General features: G+C 34.9%; 1 protein-coding gene across 1 annotated transcript in view; it reads right to left on the reverse strand.

Moving 5' to 3' along the window:
• Window positions 1-25,668, reverse strand: part of LOC111046113 (ankyrin repeat and death domain-containing protein 1A) — an 88,518-nt gene that overhangs the window by 40,368 nt on the left and 22,482 nt on the right. The window contains exons 3-6 of the mRNA XM_039433063.1: window positions 20,205-20,308; window positions 7,728-7,925; window positions 3,607-3,804; window positions 958-1,182 (exon numbers count right to left, since the gene is read on the reverse strand). Of these exons, the coding sequence (XP_039288997.1) occupies window positions 958-1,182; window positions 3,607-3,804; window positions 7,728-7,925; window positions 20,205-20,308 (725 nt within the window). The remainder of the gene's footprint in view (window positions 1-957; window positions 1,183-3,606; window positions 3,805-7,727; window positions 7,926-20,204; window positions 20,309-25,668) is intronic.

Raw genomic sequence — 25,668 nt, forward strand, 5'->3', positions numbered from 1 at the left:
AATTGTTTAATTTTTATGAAATTGTATTTATCTGCCTGAAAAACCTGGCTGATTAGAGGTTGAACGTAGGCCTACATAAGTCCAAAAGTTTCATGATTTGAAAACTTATGTGAAGGAGATTCTTATTTTATAAGATAATAAACAAAATGCAAAATGTTAATAGCATGTTCTGTTCACATACTATTCTGTTCCCAAATTTTGATAAATAATAACACGTCCGAAAAAAAAGGTTATGTTCTTACTGTGGAAAGTTAAAGTTCAATTTCTGTCCAAAAATATATATGAACTAGAAATTTTGAATTTAGAATGATTACAACACCAAATTATAGTCAAATATTGCACTTAATATCACCGCACTTTGAATAAATTAAGTTATTTCAGAAAATTTTGAAGCCAAAAATACAGACAACTTTCCACTAGGCACAGCAGTTACCATGAAATTTATTGTTAAATCAACAATATTCTTACTATTAAATTTTGTAAAACTTTAAAGTGAAAAAACACTCACATTCTTTGATGTGGCGACGTCCGTTTCGTGCTGGTATCGCACATTTTCAAAACATAGAAGATAACCTTAGGTTATCACCTTAAACACTTCAGTTTCTGTTTGGCTTGAAAATGTGCGATACCGTACCAGCACGAAACGGACGTCGCCACATCAAAGAATGAGAGTGTTTTTTCACTTTAAAGTTTTACAAAATTTAATAGTAATAATAATAGTGAAAACAAGATGGATAACCAATAACAAACAATATTCTATTTGAATCAACAAAATATTCACCTTATTGTTGTCACAGATAGTAGAAAAAACAACTGAATGCAAATAAAAATCAAAATGTATGTGTTGATAAATCAAAAATGTAGATAACATCAAAATCAATGTTTAAAGACATTGAGTGCTCCAAATACGAGTAACTAGTTGCAATTAGAAATCTGCAGGGATTCTGATTGACTGACATTGTTGTGGAGATGTGGGGACGTGCCTGCCCCCAGCAGGAGGGAGGCCATGGGCAGGTGGCGGTTCTCAATGGCCAGATGCAGTGCGCTGTTGCCGTCCAAGTCTGCCGCCTCCAGAGCCGCCTCTTGAGCGCTGCCCCCACCTGCTCCTCCGCCCCCAATCAGGAACTCAGCCACCGCCAGGTGACCTTGCTCACCCGCACAGTGCAGCGCTGTTCGGCCTCGCTATTTCAACATCAAAATTCAATATATTACAACATTATAACAATAAACAATATTGTAAAAATTATAACAATATACCATTCATTGTCGTCTGTGCAAACCTTAGATTGGAGCATTACACTCATAAGGAGAACAGTGCTACCAGACTTCACAGAAGGCAGACATTTTGTGAGAGAAAGAGTGGATTTTTTTTTTGGTATGAGTCGTGACTAGTATTTTATTATTACGATACTTGAGTTTCAATTATTTATTCCAATATTTAGCATAATACTTTAAAGAGAAAATAGGTGAAGTAGACAATGCACTATTGAGTCAACCAACTGATCCTAACTTATCATATACAGGGTGATTCTTAATTATGGTAAAATAATTTAATACTTCATAGTGGAGGTAAAAATAAGAAAAAAGTTCTTATAAACATATATCCATAAACGCTTCATTAGCGAGCTAGCCTATACTGGATGAAAGATTTCGCACGGAATTCAGTTCCTCTGGTGAAATACACCGATGCTGAACTGTTTGGGGACTAGTTTTTGAAAAACTTATGGTGGATTCATATGGAAAAATGTCTGTAAAACTGAATAAAACTAGTCTGGAAGCTGTAGTGTGAGTAGTTTTTGAGAAAAAAGTTGAAATATGCAAACAATCTAAGTAGAAAAACACAGACTTCTACGTTTGATGCCCAATAACTTTCTTTAATATAGTATAGAATAATAATATAGATAATTTTTAATATAAATTAATATTTAATATATAGTAATATAATATAATATAATATAGAATAATATTCTTTAACTTTCTTTAATATTCCATATTTAACAAATAATTTTTCGCAATAAAAATTGTAGAGAATTTAATTCTGAAAAGAATTATGTAAGCTGTGTAAACTAAATTTAGATAAAATTTTAATAAAATGTATTCTTCAAAGGAACTGAATTCCGGGCAAAATCTTTCACCCTGTATAGCTCGCTAATGAAGTGTTTATGGATATATATGTTTATAAGAACTTTTTTTCTTATTTTTACCTCTACTATCACGTATTAAATTATTTTACCATAATTAAGAATCACCCTGTATAGTTCAAGTTGAACTGTTGAATTGAAAATTTACTACTGGATCACTTTCTCATATTAACAACAGTACGTTTCCAGCTTACATTAAGTTTGTAGAACAAACTAAGTTTTGAGTGCCTGAAAACAGTTGTTAGGTGATGACAGAGGTCCTGAAATTGGTCAGGTGCGACGATCTCAAACCTCTGAAATCAGACCTAAGCCAGCCAAGTATCACAAGTGGAATAATTGTGGAGATGAAGGTGGAAACTTTTTTCTATTCATCAACAATATCAATTTTTGGCTTCATTATTGTTATAAAATATTTAAGTAGAAAATTTTAGTAGTTTGAATTGGAATTGAAATTTCAACTGAAAAAGGGGACATTGAAAGAAAACAAAGAAATATTCCCAATTGTAAACACAAAGATAGGATTTTTCAAGTTGACTCTTAATTGCAAGCACTGTATTTATTCAACTTCATAAAAATACAATCAATCTCTTGCAGAGAGGATCAATAGGCACTGTCCAAAGCTTTTCTTATTCCAATTTATAAAACACAGTAAAACCAATAGGTTATAAAAGGTGCGTAGAGACTTATGCGCTCTTCATCCGCTGCTTATTATGAATGTATTTGTTCAAAAACAGATATAATAAGCTAATGAGAAGTGGAATGCGCATGAGTCTGTATGCACCTTATGACACCCAGATAGCTTGTAATATTCTATAATACTTTAATTTATTCAGGACACAGTTAAGCATCATCAACTGTGCTTTGTGCTATTGGTAGTGATGTAATGATTCAATGATTTATTTCAGCCAAAAAATACATAAGTACATTAGGCTAGGTCATATTACAAATAAGTCATATTATTACAAAACATATATATTATCAGCTTAAAATTTTTATCACAAATGCACTAAACTTAGTCTTTGGAAGTATAAACAATAAATGCCATAATTCATGCAAAATACTCATACGTTTTAATCCTTAGAGATGAAATTAGAATAGCCTGAAAATGTAATGTGGTTAACTTGCGAATATGATAGATAAATTAATTACTGTGCAGATGAGCTGGCAATCATTGAATTGAAGTTGGCCTCCCTGAATTCTCCCTGATAATATACAGTAGCTGAATGTTACAAGAATACTAGAAGTAGAAGAATACAAGAAAGAGACTTCACTGTGTACAGCAGCAGGTACAGAACAAAATAGTGTTCAAAAATCCACCTTTAAAATTGTGGATTTTAAGAATGAAGACGTCAATGAGCACACGCCACCATCAATATCTACCTCTGATACTGTTTTTGGTGCGACTATTATGAATAGAGATACTATTGAATAGAGAATATTCTAGTGTTCCATTATCAATATTCACCTTGTCAGTAGCTTTGACATTGGCACCACAACGCACCAGCTGGGTGACGCTGTCCAGATGGCCGCCCAGGGCGGCGTGGTGCAAGGCAGTCTGGCCCACGCCGTCAGCCGCCTCTATGTCCACGTTCTCCAGTGTCTCAACCAGGAATTTCACAATTTTCGCACTCTTCACGGCACACTGCAGCAGGGTCTGGCCTTTCTGCACAAATTACATTCAAAATTAAATTAAATGTCTCAAGAACGACAGTAAAACTTAACGATACAGAGCATGTGCATATGCATATTTATTCAATATAATCAGTAAATCTTGACAATTGAAACAAATAGTCAATCTATTTTTTCTGCTGACGATGATGTTTACATGAGCTCCAGAGGCTTGTGAGTGGGTAATGAAACCAATGATGATAAGAGATGATTGGGCCTACAGCTTTAGATGTATTCCGAACCACCGGTAAACGCTTTTCACCAGTGTAGTGATTATATACATCATGTAGTCGATGAAAATTTTATTTTGTTGTCATTATGATTTATCATTTTTTATTCATCTTCCTCTTTTCTTATACCGATATATTCTTTCTCTAAAAAATTAATAATTATAAATCCCAAATAGTAACTCAACTAATTATTATATTCTATGTATATACTCAATTTTACTGTTCTCAGTTTTAATAAGGCCGAAATATGCTACTCCTACTGGCGAACAAGTGAATTTCACTTATGCCAGTGGCTTCATTTCCACCACATGTGCCTTAAACGTTTTTGCTAGTGCTAATATAATTTATTATACTAGGTTAAGGAACATGTACTATAAAAAAAACTTTGTATCTGTTAAGTTATGTGGAAATAAATTTGAATTGAATTTTGATTGATTAATGATATTCGGAGTTGGCTCTTAAAGTGGTCACCCTTAGAACGGGAGTAGTAGTAGTATTAGACGACCATTTTCTAGTTGCATATCACTTATTAAAAGAGCAAATCTTGCGTGCTAGCCATAGAAAGATTCATTGAGACTGTCAGGATTGGTTGTTTGAAAATAGTAGTTTGATATTTTTTTCAATTACCGTATATCAAGCGCAGTTGAGGAACCAATCTTGCGTGCTGACTATTCTATGTGGGCCCAATATTTAAAATTTTGAAACATGTAGCTTGTGATGCTATACGGTAATCTACTACAATTTCTCAATAAGCACTTCCAACGTTCACCTGTTATGTTCTGGACGAAAAAGTGAATCAATGTAGTTGGCAAACAAACTTATTCTGTAATATGGTTCCAAGAATATTTATGTTTTGAATTCAAAGTCGATTGGGTGAAGGGTTTTTCCAAGGTTGTACAACACACGAAAAAAATCAAGTCTAAACTGGAATTTCGTTTCGCTCGTTCAAAAGAGTGAATTGCTGACAATAATAATCAGTTTCACTCAATTATGGAGTAGTCTCCACAATATCAACAAGCATTGAAAAAATTTCATTCTCACTACTGTAAATCTTGAGAATTTTTCCTACATTTTGTACAAGGAAATTTAAGACTTCCATAGAATTGGATAATTTATTTTCATCCCTCTCTATTTTCGATTAATCACACTGTATTCCAATAATCATACTGAAATATTAGGCCTATATATCAGAAATACAAGATTAACTTTGCAAATGACACAAATGTGGAATTTATTTCAATAACCATCAACTGCATTGACTTAACGAATAGAAGTAGATAGGTAGTTTTTCAGATTCAACACATTTATTAACTTGAAAATTTTAGTAATGACAGCCAGTTTCACAAAAGTCTGTTAACTTTTAAACCAGATTATCAGAGAAGTCTTCTTTTCAAAAACAAATTTGTTATTGGTTCTCTTGGGAGTTAACCATGATTGAAATTTGAAAGGCTTTTGTGCAACTGGGCCTAAATTTTTTAGAAGAATTCACTGAAAAGGTCGCAGACAATGATAGTAGTATGTGGGAATCTGTTTCAAGTCTAATGGAATCATTGAGTTTGCTCCATTAATTTCATTACTTTGAACTAGTAAATAAAGCATACAGTAAAAGATACTGTTTCTAAATTAATATACTGTCTCTGATATAAGTGAAGTAATAGTAAGTCATATACAGAATGTCCCACGTAAAGCTGCGTACACATATTCGCGCTTCCAACCCGCACCGAGCACGCTCCTCCCTCGTACCGCCCTCGTACCACCATCGAACCACAGTCGCTCCGCCCACGCACCCATCATGAACGTTACGGAAGATGTTAGATCTTCTCGCGTTCCCCGGTCGAATCACTGTTGCTCGCCGGTCGATCATCAATCGCTCTGCTGGAGTGACGTTCGGTTGCGGAGCAGAGCGAGAGACTGTACGCACCTTTAGATGTACCAGTCGCAGACCACAGGTTACACATTAAATTTGCAAAAAATTACCAGTGAAACTTTCTTGTATCGACCTTAGTTTTCGAGATATATAGATTTTTCGATATTTTTTAAAAACGTCAATAACTAAAAACCTATCAATCAAAATTCAATTCCAAGGATATGGTTGAAGAGAGGAAGACGTTTCCAATAAGTTTAGTTCTAATTTATTCGTTTTTGAACTTTCTATGACCGTTCAATATTTTTGTTTGAAATTTGGCTTTGAACTCGACGAATGATTTTTCAACTTTAAGCGCGCATGGAAAGTTCAAAAACGTCGAACAAAGGAACAAATTACATGAATGTTATTGGAAATGTTTTCTTCTTTTCAACCGTAGTCGAACCATCATCAAAAATATCGAAAAATTGATATCTCGAAAACCAAGGTCGATATAAGAACATTTTATTGGTCATTTTTGTTGCATGGTCTACGGCTGTAACACCCTTAGTGGGACACTCTGTATAAGTAAATATGAATGTATTCTATTAAGCCCAGACAACTAAGAATATAAGAAAACTGATATTGAAAAATTGATAAAATCACTTCACTTAAATTAGCTACTTTATTCAAATTAATAAAAACAATACCGTATAAGAACTTGTAGTAACCTTTTATTAAAAACGATTTAAAAATCATTTTCGACCATTGGTCATCTTCAAGTTAAATGAATATGAAAAAAAATGAAATGTTAATTTTAACTTGAAAATGACCTATGGTCGAAACTAGTCGTTGAAATATTTTGAAGTTTTTAATAAAGATTAGTACAAGTGTTTATATTGGTTTTACTAGCCGTCAGGCTCGCTTCGCTTGCCATAACCGTCTAGCCAGGGGGCTCCGCCCCCTGGACCCCCGACTAGATCGTCCGAAAATGAGATCAGCGGGCTCGCTTCGCTCGCCTGCATTAAGACCTCAGCGGAACCTCTGTACCGAATTTGAACGTATTATGTCAATTTGATCCCGAAAAACACCTGTTACTATATCGGCGTATCTTTGGCGAACAAAATTCTTCCACCTCAGCTAAACCAGTGTACTGAATTTTTAAAAATTTATTTCCATCAATTATTGAAAAAGATGAGGAAACGCAGAAAAGCTGAGAAAACGCTAATTTTGGCTAACTGGATAAATTGGTTTTTAGGCGGTCCTGGATAAAAGCATTTCAATCTTCAACTTGGTGCCAACCTAACAAAGTCAACTCAACTTGATGCCAACCTGACAAAATTTTCAATTTAGTTACCAGAACAACTGTTTCGAAGAGGTACTCTCTCTAGATTTCGGTATAGTTCTATATTAACATATAGTATGGACATTTCAATTATAATTTTAAGATATTGGAATAAGAAGAATATACATGCTAAAAGAACTTTAAACCCTTCAAAACCACCCTTAGAGTTAAATATATCGCCAAAAGATTTCTTAATGCACCTCTAAAGAGCCAACTGAACATACCTACCAAATTTGAACGTTTTTGGTACGGTAGATTTTTAGTTCTGCGAGTGAGTGAGTGAGTCACCCCAGTCAGTCAGTCAGTGAGTGAGTGCCATTTCGCTTTTTTATTTATAGATTGATTGATTTGAAAAATTGATATATTTCGAAAACTAAGGTTGATTTAAGAAAGTTTTACTGGTAATTTTTTTTTCAAGGTCTTCGGCTGTTACACCCTTCATGGGACACCCTTTATGAATAAATATAAATTCTATTCTATATCTATAGTATTGAGCTCACCTTATCCCTGGCATGGACATTGGCGCCAAAGTTGATGAGCAGTCTGACGGCCTTGAGGTGGCCGTGCGAGGCGGCCATCATGATCGGCCTCATGCCTGTCTTGTCCTGCGCCTCAAGGTCGCAGCGGGCCGAAATCAGCTGTTCCATTATGTCCACATTGTTGAACGACGCCGCCCAGTGCAGGCATGTGCGGCCAAACTGCAAAGCATTCACAGAATACGTCAACTACAATAAAAATATAATAAAACTAGCTTACCCGGCGAACTTCGTACCGCCAAAAAGTCAATGTATTTCATGTCACACTTGACTTTATTTGGTGAATCATGAATCTGACAATCAATATTTTCATTTACATATCAATACGGACTTCCTATATGCTCAGTCATGCAGCATTTATTATTCCGAAAACATATTCTTCTCAATAAATTGGTAGTAATATCTATCAGTTAAGTGTGAAAAACTAGATAGGTTGAATCAGTGTTTCAATGATGAATTTAATGTTTTCATAGTTGTTTGTTGTCAATAGATGGTCCAGGAAATATGCGATGCACGATGAATTACACAGAATTCCATATTCTTTCCATCTTCCATTTTAGGATGAATATAAGCTAAGCTAAATTAAAAAAAAGTAAATTATTCTGTCATTCTTCAGTATTAATGAATGCAATATGAACAACACTCTTTCATTAGGTGAATAATTTCTTTCAACATTTTCCATAAAGTGTTTATTACAGCTTGTAACTGTAGAAGCCAAATCATATTATCACAATATGATCTTGAATCATGATCATCTTTCCGTTCTTCGGTAGCCGCTCGGCCGAAAATTTCGATAGGTCTGTAAAATGGATTAATAAATTTAATAATAATTATTATTAGCCCCCCCCCCCCAATTAAAATTTCTGGTCAGAAACCATCCCCAATATTCACACAACATATTCCTAAAGTTTCATGCCGTTCTGTCAAGTAGTTTTCAAGTCTATAGGGAACAAACAAACAAACACACAAACAGACATTAATTTTTATATATGGATAATACATAAACAGCAGAGTATAATTTATAATCCAAACAATTTATTTATTATTTGAAGAAATATTGTACAACTACTTCACATTGCAATGATTGGGAAGGGGAAGTCAAGTGAACCCGCAGTTATTTCTCTCTATTTCTATTGATCGATAGATTTTTAGTGATAATAATGTAACAGACTGCAGAAAGCCATGCATAATACACTTCCAACTAAATCTCATAGTAGTGGGAAGAGAGTTGTCTACGGAGACAAGAAAAGAGTATTCAATTGTGTTTTTGCTCCTACTCTCATGTATGAGGTGAAAGCTGGGGTACCCTCAAAAACCATTGGAGTAAGATAACTGCCACAGAAATGAGATACCCAAGAAAATTGGTGGGCAAAACGAGAAGAGATAGATGGAAGAATGAGAGGGTATGACAGGAGGTGGGGAGGAAGGCGCTGAGTGAGGATGTAAAAGAGAAGCAGCTCAATTGGTTCGGACATGTCACTAGGATGCAGGAATGTAGAGGAAACAGGAAACATGTCACCAGGAATGTAGAGGGTTGATGCAAGTGGTGGAGGCCAGGAGAGAAGGAAAACGGAGGAAAGGTAGACTGCGAATGAATTGAGAGTACTACCTCAAAGGCCTGGGTCGAGAGAGAGGAAGTTCCATGAGGGAAAGGAGAAGAATGGCTGAAGACCGGGAAAGTGGAAGAGATGGGCCGAGACTCGGGGACCCCTACGCTGTAATGGCAGAAGGGGGAAGAAAAAAGGAGAAGGAGTGATAATAATGAGAAATATTTCTTCTATATTTGGTTTTGAAGCATCTAAATTTGATAATCTGTTTTATCGAATTATTTAAGGATTGAAAACGTTGTGAAGTGATGTAAGACAAGACAGCCTATTTCGGACTATGTGTAACTTATCTAAATTTGGGGGAGGTATAGCACAAATTACATTTTTTCCTCCCCCTATCATTTTGATGATGAACGGTACTTATTGTATTCATTCATTCATTTACTTATTCATTTATACAATAAGTACATTATCAAAATTATAGGGACAGAAAAAATAAGGTAACCTTGTGCTATTCCACTCCCAAATTTAGATAACACATAGTCCGAAACAGGTTAAGTCTTGTAGTTCTTCAATTCACACAATTTTCAATCCTCAAATATTTTCACAAAGTAGATTTTCAAATTTAGATGCTTCAAAACTGAACATAGAAGAAAATATTTAACATTATTATAACTAGAATAGGAAATATTCACATATTAAAAATATAATTTTGAAGAATTACGGAAACAAACTTAATTCTAATTATTCATGTATGAATATAAATAAAAAATAAAATAGTTATTAACAGTTTGAAATAATTAATGTGGGACATAAAAGGAGCCTCCACGCGTGCAGAAAGTTTTCTGGCGTCCACTGGAAACGTCACGTAGGCTATATAGAGACGGCCACCGGACTTTCAAATGCACAACGGAACATCAGGCCCACTTTTTTGACAATAGTAAGCTTTAATGTTGAAAGCTTATCTAGACCTAAAGAGGATACTCCGGACACGAACAAGTAAAAGTAGTTCGAAATGAGCTTAGATGTGCATCTTTCCACTTTTCATCACATTTCACTGTAGGTCTACAATATACAGAGTGATTCAAGAAGAATGTCTCAATTTCAAACAGTCAAGTTATATTTTATTCTAAAAACGATACACACAATTGCACATAAATTTATGATGGTGTATAAGTGTCCTATGTGCCTCCTTTTGAGGCTCGGACGACATCTACAAAAGTGTAGGGTTTAGGGTTCACCATGATTTGTGAAAATGCACAAAAACGTTCACTTGAGCGAATCACATTCATGCTTCACTGTTTGATGATGTTTTCGGTTTCCCATATATGAGCATTATGTCGATTGACTTAACCGCTTACATGAAACGTTGCCTCATCGCAATGAACGAGACACGCCTAATCAATTGAATGAAAAAGACTAAGAAATTGTCAAAAAAACACTGATTTATAAGTGGTTTATTTAAATCAGTAGTTTTTTTGACAATTTCTTAGTCTTTTTCATTCAATATGAATAATTACCACAATATCAACTTCTCTACTACAAAAAAAATCCTTATCAATTCGCATGATTCATTTTGAATCACTCTGTTTCATGATATTCAATTTGTTAAGATACAAAATACTGATTTATAAGTGGTTTTTTTAAATCAGTGTTTTTTTGACAATTTCTTAGTCTTTTTCATTCAATATGAATAATTACCACAATATCAACTTCTCAACTACACAAAAAAAGCCTAATCAATTCGCATGATTCATTTTGAATCACTCTGTTTCATGGTATTCAATTTGTTATGATACAAAATATAGAAAGTGACCTTGATGTTTCTCTCATTCCAATATAATTAATATAATGTACATTCATTATTTGTATAACATTATGCTATGATAATAAGGAATATATGTCGCAAATTTAACACAACAAGCAACCGAGATTCACTTGTGATGTACCACCTATGTGCAGGGGTTCATGACAAAGGATAGGTCTACTTATAAACTTCATGAATGAAGACAATCCAATATAAAAATGGTAATAGTTTTGATGCAACGGGCTTAAAAATTCAATAAGAAGTAATATTCATAAAAATTCTTGTAGGCCTACACACCTGTTAAACCAAAAATAGATTGCTTTTTATAAATTAAATTGACTTGCAATATAGATTTTTCGTGTTTCCCTGAAGTGTCACATAAACAAAATTCAAAATTTGTTTATTTGCAGAAACCCTTGAGGACATCAAGGGCATTACACAAGTCAAGGATACAATCAGCAAAAAATATTTAACATACAAGCAATAGAGTCTCACTATTAACTAATAAGAAAATCCAAATAGCAATCAATAACAGTCTCAATACATTAAACACATTACAGGAGGTAACTACAGTACATTTATGATGAATTGTCATGGAAAATATTCATAGAACACACACTTTCATTGTCTTAAACATTGTCTATGATGTTCTATAATATTGAAAAATATAAAAATTAATATAAAATATTAAATAAAATTTAATATTATTATTATATTATTTAATATATAAAATATTAAATATTATTCGCCTCCATGGTGCACATTGGGTAACGCTAGATGATCTAGCAAATAATGGCGGTCAGACAAACTTATGTTCTCCTGACCAAAAACTACACAACATCTCAAAGAAATTGGAAATATACAGTGTATATGTAGGCATTTGAGACTCATGAACTTTATATGTGTTGTGTATCTGCCATACTCTATAATAATAGCGAAAAAAATCAATAATAATTGAAAAAAAATCTAATGGGAATTTTATCTTTGTTTTCTGAAAATCCAACACACTGTCATCATTTCATAATGATTATTATTTTACGAAAATCCTAAATAAATGCTGCAAATCACCCCGAAGACCTTTGCTACTGCAGACATTGACAACAGGGCTAGATGGAAATTCGATGAGAACTACTATCCAAAAATTATTATTATTGGATAGTAGTTCTCATCGAATTTCCATCTAGCTGTTAACCCTGTTGTCAATGTCTGCAGTAGCAGAGGTCTTCGGGGTGATTTTCAGCATTTATTTAGGATTTTCGTTAAATAATAATTATGAAATGATGACAGTGTGTTGGATTTTCAGAAAACAAAGATAAAATTCCCATTATTTAGAAATTATTATTATTGGATAGTAGTTCTCATCGAATTTCCATCTAGCTGTTAGCCCTGTTGTCAATGTCTGCAGTAGCAGAGGTCTTCGGGGTGATTTGCAGCATTTATTTAGGATTTTCGTTAAATAATAATTATATATTAATTAGCATTTGAATAAATGCATTCTCTATTTAATTCCATCTGTCATCATTTCACTTATTTTTTCATATTCACCTCATTTCTATTGAGGAAAAGTTAGTCATATTATTTCAAAAGGACTCAACACGATCCATTGAAATTTGGTTGGTATACTAAAGAATACAAGGTCTATAAGTTGAAATATCAAATTCCTCAAGTTACTACTGAATTTACCAGGATTTTCAAGTTACTACAGATTCTCCATCAAAGAAATTGGGGAGAAGGAAGCAAGAATTGATTGAATGGATAGTCTGTAACTATTTTTTTTCTTCAGCACTACAGCCCAATATGAGCTTTGGCCGCCACCACTACAGCTCTCCACGCTTCCCGGTCCTCTGTTAATTGTCTCCACCCTCCTCTGATCCTCCATTCGCCTCTGATGGTCAGTGAGTGAACACGTGTGCAGTTCGGCTCCGTTGAAAAGCGTTATTTTGTAGGGTTATCTTGTTAAAATCGATTCGAGCTTTACATTAGTGCATTAAGTTTTTCACATAGTTTAATAAAATATTTTTAAAAGTCTGATTTTCAATCAATTATTTGATCTTATCTACCTATATAATTATTTTACTTTATCAATTTTCTGTTTTTTTCTCTTAAATATTCATATTGATTAAAACTTTCACAATATTTCCATTAATAAATAAATCCTTAGTTTAAATAATGAAATTAATGTTCTGGTAGAGAGTTAGTGGGGAGGATATTTTTAATATTCTTTCCGAAGAATGGACATTGATATGTCCAAAGCTCCGCCAATTTATGTAGATGCATAACAATATAATTATTATCTATAGTTATTATATTACAAAATGCTTTTTCATATCATATACAGTTCAATAATTATTTTCTTAGTCTATATCATGTAAATTCATCTATAATTTTGCTGTATTGTAAGCTATTGTATATAAGTGTATAAGACAGTATATATTGTAATCTACATAAATAAAGTACTCAATCAATCAATCCTCTATATCCCATTTTTTGGAGATCGTCTCTCACTTCATCTTCCCATTTATTCTCGGCCTTCCTATCTTTCTTCTTGAATGTAGCCTCTCCTTGAATATTATTTTAGGCATTCTGTTTTCGTTCATTCTACAGATATGGCCAAACCATCATCTAAGCCGCTGTGCCTTTATAAATTTTACAATATTTCGGCCTTTTATCAATGCCTCGAGCTCTGAATTAGTTCTTCTCCTCCACTCCTTTCCTTCTTTAACTGGACCATAAATCTTTCTTAGGATTTTCCTTAGAAAAACGCCTAAATGGTTTTTGTCTTCTTTTGTTAACGTCCAAGATTCACAGCCGTACGTTACAACAGGTCGAATCAGGCTCTCATATATTTCAAGTTTCGTGTTTCTACATATGAGTCTGTTCTTCAAAAGTTTCATGTTACTGAAGTATGCTCTATTTCCAGCAAATACTCTTTGCTTTATGCTGTAACCCATCTTGTTCTCGTTATTTAGTTCAACCCCCAAGTAGCTGAAGTTCCTTACACCTTGAAAGATTTTATTCCCAATTAGGAGGTTTTAGTCTGTAACTATAGAGAGGAGAAAAGAATAGAGGATAAAAAGAGGGAGTTCTGTAAGTGGCCTTCATATCTGGAGTGGAACAATGGAATTACAATGATGGAATTGTCAATTGAGCACATCTCATATAGAAGTGCTGCTGCTGACAAGCAGTTCTGATTCTCAGTCCCAAGTACGAGGGTATATTAAAGGGGTTTCAGGACCACTCAACCTGCTTCAGTATTTTCCGTTAAGTGCCTTTCAAAGTTTTTCACCCACCTGAAAAAGATCAATTTTTGAATTCAGGACAATTGTGTGGAGCAAGAGGGGAGGAGGAGGAAGTGGAGGAGGAAATTGTGAAGGAGGTGAGGAGAGAAAACTGGATCACCAGAAAGAAAAGGAGAAGGGGAGGAGTAGGAAAAGGAGGAGGAGGAGGAGGAGGAGGAGGAGGAGGAGGAGGATAATGTAAATGAGAAGGAAGAAAAGGTGGTGGAGGAGGGGGTAGAAGAGGAAAAAGGAATAACAGGAGGAAAAGAAGAAGGAGGAGGAGAAGGAAGAGGAGGAGGAGGAGAATGTAGAGGAGAAGGAAGAGGAGGTGGTGGAGAAGGGGGTAGAAGAGGAAAAAGGAATAACAGGAGGAAAAGGAGAAGAAAGAGGAAAAGAAGAAAGAGGTGGTGTGGGAAGAGGAGGAGGAGGAGGAGGAGGAGGAGGAGGAAGAAAATGTAAAGGAAAAGGAAGTGGTGGAGGAAGGGGTAGAGGAGGAAAAAGGAATACCAGGAGGAAAAGAAGAAAGAGGAGGAGGAGGAGGAGGAGGAAGAGAATTTAAAGAAGGAAAAGGAAGTGGTGGAGAAGGGGGTAGAGGAGGAAAAGGAATACCAGGAGGAAAAGAAGAAAAAGGAGGAGTGGGAAGAGGAGGAGGAGGAGGAGGAGGAGGAGGAGGAGGAGGAGGAGAGGAGGAGGAGGAGGAGGAGGAGGAAGAGAATGTAATGAAGGAAAAGGAAGTGGTGGAGGAGGGGGTAGAGGAGGAAGAAGAAGAAGAAGAAGAAGAAGAAGAAGAAGAAGAAAAATTAGAAAAGTTATTGGAAGGAAAAAAGGTATTTCCATTGTATTTTGGAAAGAGGTTTTATTCAATATTCTAGTCATTATTACCTCAGTAGTTTAATCGATAGGACAGCTGTAGTTGAATAACAGTTACTGTTATCATTTTGCAGTTCAGATTGAAACAAGGTGTAAGAGGTGAAACTGTTTTAGCATCATATATCACTATGATCAACTGCGACTAGTGACAACGGCAAACTGCATTCATTATGAATATCTACCACGTCACTGAGAGGATGGATTACCTGCATGTTATCACAAGTCAGATTTGGAGCACGCATGCAACAACATTATACACATATGCGCACACATGCATCGTCACAAGCACGAGCAGCGAGCAGCGTTACATGCGAGCTGATTACACTCAGCTGGATACGATTCCCACTAATTTAATTAGGCCAAGAGACATTGATAAGAGAGTCAAGTTACGCTCCGCTTTCCTTGCCACCGTGAAACTGAACGAGACTAGAGAGTGATTAACAAATCTGTAGGGGAAAAGGAAAAATCCGCTACGCAGTTCACTGTTAAGGGCGCTATTTATGAAGTTGGAAAATATGTACAGATTTCTTACAAATAATGAATAACTCGAAATCTGAACAGTTAAAACGGTGCATGTGTGAAATAAAGCAGTTGCATTATTCACTGAAGAATAAAATGTGAAGTAAATAATTGAATAAAGAATTGTTTAAAAGTATACCGGGTGAGCGTGAGGTCCCATTACGCCTACATATCTAGTGAATATGCAGGATGAAAATATTTATTCGACCGAGATATCGACTAGATAGTGATGTAACATGTGGACTGGTTTTACACCTACTTGAGAAACGAAAATGATTCGATTCAACTTTTAATGCGTTTTAGTGATAAACCTTCCCAACAATTATTATTTATATCTTCAATTAACATGTTATATCAGTGGCGGTCGCCACCAACCCCCCCTCCCATGACCAGGGGATTTTTTTTCTATTTTTTTATGGGGCCGTTTAAACACATTTGCTAGTGTAATTTATACCTAAATCTTTTGAAAAACTTGTGTTGTTAAACAATAGGAATACTGAAAATAATAGAAATTGTATTAATTGCCGAACTGTTTAATAGAATATTAGACACCTTACAAAACGGCAAAACTACTCAACCTAAAAAGGCCTTTTCACACCGAGTTCGCAGACGTCGTCGACGTCCTGGACGTTTTTGAAAAAATAATTTGCTGACCATGCTATCGAATGAGTTAATCCACACCGCGCATACAGGACGTCCTGGACATCCCGGACGTCGGCGACGTTTTTCTGAGAATCACTCGCTGAGCAATTTTTCACAAACGTCCGCAATGTTACCATACAAATGGAAAAATTTAGAAGTGCCACCAGTAAAATGTTCCCAAAATGGCTTTGCACAGCCTTAAAATCACTTAACCTTACATTAACCTTCTTTGCCCCCCCACACAAAAATTCTATATTTGCCACTGATCTGAACTTCAAAAAAATATGTATTATTATTCATAATAAAAAAAACTATTCGGTAGGTATTCTATTCCAATTTTGGCCGGTGTGGAAAGGCCTTAAATAACAGTGAATTTTAGTGCTCAAATGCTTGAAACGTGAGTTTTAATAAAAAATATTGCCCTCCCGTACCTTCCCCTTTCCAGGTGGAAGTAACCCCCTGGACCCCCCCTGCTGTTGGACTACCGCCCCCCCCTTACAACTATCGTAAGACCATCCCTGTTTTATATCAATCTATAAAACTTCAAATCAGAATTATAACCACAAATAGAAATATAAATATAAATTGGTTTATTGACAAGGACATTTACAACAATGCATGGTCAATCGTCTTGTACAAAATTTCAAGTCACAATACAAAACGTCTAATTTTGACTTATATCATAAAATCAAGTTAATAAAATATCATTTGAACAGAGACAGAAATAATACAGTACATACATTAATTTTGATACTGTTTATGTACAAGTTTTCCAATTTATAGAGAGATAGTTACTTCATATGGTGTTAATCTAAATTGTCTTCACTTTTATTTTAAAAGATGTCTTGCTCAAAGTTTTAATAAAGACAGGTAGGTAATTATAGAGTTCCACAGCCATATAAATATAGAGTTTCTGAGAGGAGCTATGAACTCTCAAACTGTTTCGGTTTCTTATGTCATAAACATGGTGACTATTCACATCAAATATTTCATTATTGGAATGTAGAAATACAATCGAAAAATACACATACAGAGCTGGGAAGGTCATTACCCTCATTTTCTTGAATAAAGGTCTACAGCTTTTCTCCATACGATGCATCGAGAGGAGAATAATAAGTTATATATTATATAACTTCAGTTTTGATTGGATAAATAATATGTTTAGAAGACTAGCAACTACAAATGAGAGGTCAACAATCAGAAGTCACAACTTCTTAATATTGACTTCATATTCACAAGATATGACACTTGGAAGACTAAGGATAAGGTGGAGAGACAGAGTGGAGGCTGATCTGCGGTCGAGAGGGGATGAAGACACGGGGAGGAGATGGACAGGATTTTGTTGAGGAGACGGCTGAAGGAGGGAAATGACGACCCCATATGATTGGGATAAGGCGTAGCCAAAAAAGAAGAAGAAGAAGAAGAAGAAGAAGAAGAAGAAGAAGAAGAAGAATTCACTAGATATGACACTTAGATAGCCACCTGGATATGTAGGTACGTTAGGAATCCTAGAGAACAGAACAAGTTACATAATTGTAAAATAGTGGAGATTCAAAAAATCCTATTCCTACAGATAAAAAATGGGATTAAACAAAAAATATTAGAAGACGTGAGAAGTATGGGTTGATAAGGTGATAAGAACGAAACTAACAATAATGGAGGGACTATGAAGAGACTAAAAGAGAGATACAGTGTGTGAGAGAAAGAGATTGATTGAATATATGCCCTATTAAGGCTGTGCAAAGGCTAAAAATAAACTTTCTACTGGTGATAATTTTCAAAGTTTTTCGATTTGTATATCATTTGTATATTATTTGTATATCATCAAGCTATCAAAAAAGAAAAGTTTTCTCAGGAAACCATTTTCTTTTTTATCATTACTCTTTGAGATATGAGCGCCTAAAGTTTAAAATTTTGGGACAGAACATTTCAAATTCGGTGAGACATACATCCATGAGATTTAGAGAATAAATTCTTCATGGTATTGTTGATCTAGTGGAACTAAATTTTTCTGAAAATATCAATTTTTGATAAAGTTATTCAATTAACAGAAATTTACCTGAGATAACTAAACAAAAAGGTGAGTTAAAATAGAAAGTTATTTTTGATCATTTTTAGTAAATTGAATAACTTTCTCAAAAATTGATATTTTCAGAAAAATTTAGTTTTACTAGATCAACAATACCATGAAGAATCAATCCTCTAAATCTCATGTATTTATCTCTTATACCTAATTTTAAATGTTCTGTCCCAAAAATTTTAACTTTAGGCGCTCATATCTCGAAAAGTAATGATCGGAAAAATGTTTTCCTAAGAAAACTTTTCCATTTTGATAGCTTGATGATATACAAATCGAAAAACTTTGAAAAATATCATCAGTAGAAAGTTTATTTTTAGCCTTTGCACAGCCTTAAGGGCGGTACAACCACACAGCCCTCTACATAAAATGAATTTCATTAGATTACAAATTAATAAATGACAAGATAGAATACTTACTGGAAAATACAATAATTGAAATGAAAAGAGAATCTAGAGAAAGAGAGAGATTAGATTAGATTAGATTTCTTTATTTATGTAGTTTCAGTATTTACTGGCTTATACACTAATTTACATTTAATGACGATAATGCTAGTTATTCAACGAATTTCACAAGGTATAAATAATTAATCAATGAGAATAAATATAGGAATGCAATTAGAATAACGATAATATAATAATGTGATGTAACTTCATAGATCGGCGGTATTTCAACAAATTCTATTCTTTTAGAAGGATATAAAATAGACATTAACACACGACCGGGAGAGAGAGAGAGAGAGATTATATGCCTTTATTGGGGCGGAATTAGGTCTCCTGGTCCTCTCTGCCACACAACCCTTTACAAAAGAAGACAAATTTACATAAGAACAGAAAAAAATAGATTACATTATGTAATAAGATTACATAAGATTAATATAAGTAAATTAAACTATTAATCAAAATACAATAACATATAATAAAAGAGTATTTTAAACTTTATTTATTTATACAATTGGAAATTGTATTTTGAAATTATCTTCAGAAATGAAGATATGAAGATCTAATCAAGTTGCCATTCACTCACACATGCACACAAAAAACCCTAAAAACAAAGATTTTACAAAGTATAATAATTATCATAAAACAATATATTAAGATGAAATATTTTTTGTATCTGTGGTTGCAAAAAAAGGGGGAAATGAGTTAAATTCATGTAGATTGATTGATACAATGTAAATAGACAATAAAAATAAAGCTGAACCCGACCCAAGCCTAATCTGCGCCACCAGATCCCAGCCAATTCAATACTGCCGCGCCAAACAGAGCTCGATCGCCAATACTCTTCACAGTTGGAGGTAACAGATTCCAGATCCGGCAAGCTGATACATGGAATGATTTATTATACATAGATGTTTTATGATTTGGAATAACCAATAGTTGGGAGCCCTGCCTGGTACCTCTCACACTACGATCTCCAATAAAAACAAATTTATGAGCTAAATAACCTGGGGTTTTTACATGCAAAAGGTCATGAAGCAGCATCAGAATGTGATACTCCCTCATTTGCTTGAGTTTTGGCACATGTAGTTGCTGGAAAAATGGGGTGATATGATCATCTCTTCTTAGATTGAAGATGAACCGGATGCAATAGTTCTGAGCCCTCTGCAGTCGCTCGGACAAGGCCACAGTCATGTCATGTGATTGAGAGAGAGAGAGAGAGAGAGAGAAATAGTAGCATAAAGTGAGGTTCACTACTCACATTGTTTCTAGAGTCGACGTTGACAACGTATTCCCTGAGGACCTTTCGACAGGCTTCGGCGTCATCCTTCAACACGGCTTCGTGAAGTTTGGCGTCATGCTTGCCTGCAAACCACATCAAACCACTCATCAAATACAAACTCAAACCTCAGTTCAACTTATAGTAAACAACCAGTGGGGATATAACACAGTTATACTTGAGTAATAACATAACGCGATCAGCTGCACAGTAATCAAAGCCGCGATAGTAACGTCTGGTAGAAATGATAGAAGAGTGACAGAGTGCGAGTAACTTGATGAGTGACGCCAATACCTACTATTACTTCAGGCAATACTACTATTACTTCAGGCAATACCTACTATTACTTCAGGCAATACCTACTATTAAGTAATAGTAGGTATTGGTGAGGCTGGGACTGAGTCAGATCGGTTCGCCACTGTGATATGGTACATCAAATGATGGCTTCTGTCAATAACTTCGTTTACACTGCTATTGCCGAGTCAGCTTCAAACGGTCCGGTTAGGGGAGGGTGTGAAACAATCTTTCATTGTACATTATTTTGGGAGCTACCGGTACTCCTGATTGTAGCAATGCGCTGTATCAAGGGAGAGTACTTCCTTTTTCTAAAAAGTTCTACTTTTAAACTTGAAGTCATAGACTAAGAACACAAGAGTTATATCCACTCATCTCTCATCATCATTAATTCCATTACTCACGCAGAGCCTGGAGATCTCGGTGCATTATCCTCAGCAGTTAAAAGCTAATTAAAACTACTTTGAATTCAAGAAATGATATTCACCATCAAACTACAACAAGATTATGCACAGAAAACTTGAAGAACGTGTGAATTTAGAAGATTTATTTTTTTAGTGTTAATAATGTATAAGACAAAGGGACAGGGAAAGGGACTGGGAATTTAATTACTAGGATATGACCGACTCCTGGCAGACAACTTCAAAGCCAGTCACCAACCTAATAATATCAAAAATAATTTAATTTATTGTGTAATAAATTCTATTATTGTATTGTATTGTTTACTACGATTTTGTAAATAAAGTTTGTTTTACTACTACTAAAAACTAATTAAAAATAATTGCGGTAGATGAACAAAATGTTGATTTCACTTCTTCGAAATAATGATGAGAGCATCAAATCTCAATGTTTGAGAGAAGCATTCTGGCAATTGTAAGCCTCGAATTAACAAATTATTAAGCCTCAATCTTAGTGAATTTTGGCTTCAAGAGTCAAAAATCTAAAACAATTTTCATAAAATCTCAAGAGGAAGAGAATACTATTGGAAAATGTAACATAGCTACGCTACCCCAAGACTTTTCCTATAGTGAGGTCGACGTTATAATGACAGTATTTGATCAACTTTGGTTTTGCTATCCTTGTCTATCATTCGACAAAGCCGGTGGTACTATCCTTTCCTAGGTCCGTCCACAACGATGCCAATTATGTTTTTGACAGTGTAGAAATATAATTAATTAATGCAGAGAATCGGCATCGCTATTCTTCTATCTTCATCCACTGTCATTATAACGTGGACCACACTATAGTTTAGCTGCTTAGTTAGCAGTTTAGCTTTTTTGGCTTGTTGAAATCCACGTTCTTGCCAATATATAAAAGACTGCTTTGTTAAAGAAACATTCTGAAAGCTTTTTCTTGACATTGACATTGAAGATTATAAAAGTTGTCTCTGCTCTGAGCTTGGAAGTCATAAACGTTCCGCTTCGTAATTGGAGATAGTAAAATGTGTATCAAACTTTTCACAAGCAGCCAGTCTCGCCTGCAGCTCTAGTTGGAAAACTAGGCTACCGCTAACGAGCATGTTACGTGCAGTTGTGTGCAATTTTATATAAAATGACATTTTAAGTTACCGTATCGTGACTTGATGGAACCTCACGTTTCGTGACAATAGTGGGTTCAATAGCCTTTATCTCAACTCAATCTCGCTTAGTTTACTCCTCACTCTGGAAATATCACTTAATGTGGACAGAAAATACTAAAATGAGTACGATAACATACTTCATTTCCGAACACACAATCACTCATTCCTCCAATCACTTTCTTGACGAGCTGTTCACTTTATCCCTCCAGAAATTTGGTTCCACTCTCGAGCCTCAATAAAGGTTGCACGTATCAAAGTATCTGACATAGGTAGATTTTAATTTCCGTCAGGATTGGAAATCACACCACCCTTGATTATAGTGAGGTCCACGTTATAATGGCAGTGTTTGATTAGCAATGGTATTGCTATCCTTGTCTATCATTCAACAAAGCAGATAGCGCTATCTCTTTCTCGCTTTCCTCTGTTGCAAGATCGTCTTTTGACAATGTAGAACCCTATTATATCAAGCGAGCAATTCTGTATTTTTATATCTGGTTATTTATGTTCAACGGATCTCAAAAACGGCTCTAACGATTTTCTCGAAATTTGGAACTTAGTAGGTTTATGATATAAAAAAACTCGATTGCACTAGGTCTCATCCTTGGGAAAACTCGCTGAACGACATTAAAAGGATAATTCATCCTTGGCTGAAACAGCTGAGACTTTCGTCGTCTGTGGATAGTAAAAAGTGAGCTAGTGATTCTGTGAAAAATCAGAATATCTTATCCCCGAAATTCATAAGCTGACGTATAGCCAGCTGTGAAATATAAACACGATCATTTTAGAGAATTGTGTTCTGTTTATCAATAAATAAAAATAACCAATATTTAATAATAAATTAACAAAATATTTCATCTTAGAAATAAAAATTCATTATGAAATGATTAAAAAATATAATCATTATAAATGTATTTTAATATATCGATTCAAAATCGATGTGTGTGAAATTAGCATTAGCAGTGATCTTCCACGGATATAACTTCATCAAATAGCTTTTATTCGATCAACTTTTATTAGAAATAATGTACTTAGTGATTATGAAACATCAGACACAACAAAATAAAAACATAGTTGTCATGGAAAAGATAGCTCAATGAGTCATATTACTCATTTAAATAGATAGATGAATACTAACTTCCAACTACTGTTTTACTCTACTCAATGGGCTCTACAATATATCATTGATCATCTTAGCATATAATCTCAATTTATTTTTGCAATCAATTTCTAACAATTAATTTGCAAAATTGTACATGAAACATTGAACCTATTCTAAAGATGGGTTTACATGTTTGTGTGTAAATGCTGTCGTCGACCACAACAGGGTGAGGATCTCAGATTGAATAAATTTAAATTTGTCTAAATAACCTAAAAGAATATGTTCAATTATGTTTTAATGGAGTTTATACTTTTAAATGGCAATATGTTGATATTATTAGAAAAGTTCTAATTCTTGAACAATAAGCAGAAATAATAAAAGTCATTTGATCAGTTGTTTTAGCACACTTGAAATTTGGACAATATGAATGTCAACAATGCTTGTCGTCGTCGACCGCGAAAGTTTACGCACAAACGAAAATGCACCTCAAGGTAAATTGAGTAAAGGGCCCCATACACTAGAGAACTTGGATCGGCGAACTTGGTTCTTGCGAACCATGTTCCCCAGTGTATGTGGAAAATTGGCGAACCGCGAACCAAACTCGTGACGAATTTGGTCTTCAATCTGGATTAAAAGCTTTGTTCGGTTCGTCCGCTAGGGCGATATATTCTATCTATATATTTATTCAATATATTTTCTCCCCACAGCAGCTGCAAGCTTTGATACACTCATCTCTAGACCCCGAAAGACACTGAAGTAATGAACGGTTGTTCGCTCTCCCCACTGCAGTGTGTGGGACAAATCCTACACGAACTTGCTTCCCCGAACCAAGTTCGCTGATCCAAGTTCCCTAGTGTATGGGGCCCTCAAGGTTAGCTACACACACATCGATTTTTGTTCGGATGATTTTTTGCCGTGCTCATGATTTCTATCAGATTAAACGGAACTTGACAAATAAAATCTTTATTCCTCCACCTACTGTCTAAAGTACTTACTTTACTCCCTGAAACATAATACTAAAGTGTCACTTTTTCGCTCTCGGTAGTAAAAAACAGAAAAACTCCCTATGGAGGAAAAGTGACTCCATTTAAATAACATGGGAAGCATCTCTATTTTAAAACTTACATTGTAATAGGTTAGAAGGTCTAAGCTCAGATGAGAAAGCGTAATAGAGGTGTATGTCATTGAGTCAACTGAATTCAATACCACAACAAGAAATTTGATCAACTCATGAAATATATGTTTATATGATATTATATCAAGTAGACGATAAAAATTTATACAATTTTTAAAATATTTTATTCTATTCAAAATACCAGCCAACAAATATTTTTGATCTGAAATTCAAATCTGAAACGCGTTATCCGGAGTCAGCCATTTTTGGTAGCCGCTCAGCTGATATAATTGTTACAACTTTAGCCGATAGATAGCGCAATCGGCAGTGCCAATCAGCCGACCGGTTTTTAGGTTTAAGATTTTAGGTTATGTTGTTAGGAAACATCGTCACCAATACGTGAGTTATTAAAATGATTGTATTTGCAGTTTCTATCAAAAAATGTAGATGGAGGAAAAATGTTGTGTACATCACGAGCGAAAAATACTTTTTCTCCCTCAGGAAAATTGTTGCCCTCGGCTTCGCCTCGGGCTTCAAACTTTTTCCCACAGGGAGAAAAAGTCGTACTTTTCACTCTAGATATACAAATAACTATTGATCTAATAGAATTCATAAGGACGGCAAAAACTTGTAGGAACAAAAATCGATGTGTGTAGCTAGCCTAAGTTATTGGAGTGAGTATGTATCAGAGTATTTGAACAGTAAGTTTGGTAGTGTGGGAGTGAGTGCTAAAGTATGCGAGTGAAGGAGCAAATTTTGGGAACCGAAATCAGCTCATCAGGTGAAGAGAGCCCATGCTTATCAATGAGTCATGGCCAGGCACTGAAACTCCCCTGCCAATGTTCACAAGTCCTGTCCTCTCTTATCAATAAACTATCCCGATTACTCACTTGAGATTTACAGCCATGTAACTAGGTGTTGACTCAATTTGTCAGAGCCAACGATGTAGCAGATATGTGGAGAGGTCATGCTAGCATTCGGAAGACTCCTCTATACTTCTTCACTGTGATAGCACTTCTATTCACAGCTGGTGATCTCCGGTTGAGTTGAGAGCTCTTCAGCGTTGAATTGTAGGTACACACGAGTTCAGCGCAGATTTAACGTTTGATTTTGTTCAAATAGAATGTTACCCTGAAGTAGGGATTTGTTATTCATACTGTTTGGAGATAGATTTTCAGACTCTCGAAATTTGTGGAACCATACAATGGAATATCAGCATGTTTTGATGAGATTCCATTTTTCGAGAAGAATATGAGTAGCCTATTACCAGAGGAAAATATTAGATAGAAAGATAATAGTATCTTACGTCACATGCACGTGAAGGGGCTTTATGCAGGCGAGAATGATGACTCTAGTCGAG

The sequence above is a fragment of the Nilaparvata lugens genome, chromosome 7, assembly GCF_014356525.2.
Source record: "Nilaparvata lugens isolate BPH chromosome 7, ASM1435652v1, whole genome shotgun sequence".
Classification (NCBI taxonomy): domain Eukaryota; kingdom Metazoa; phylum Arthropoda; class Insecta; order Hemiptera; family Delphacidae; genus Nilaparvata; species Nilaparvata lugens.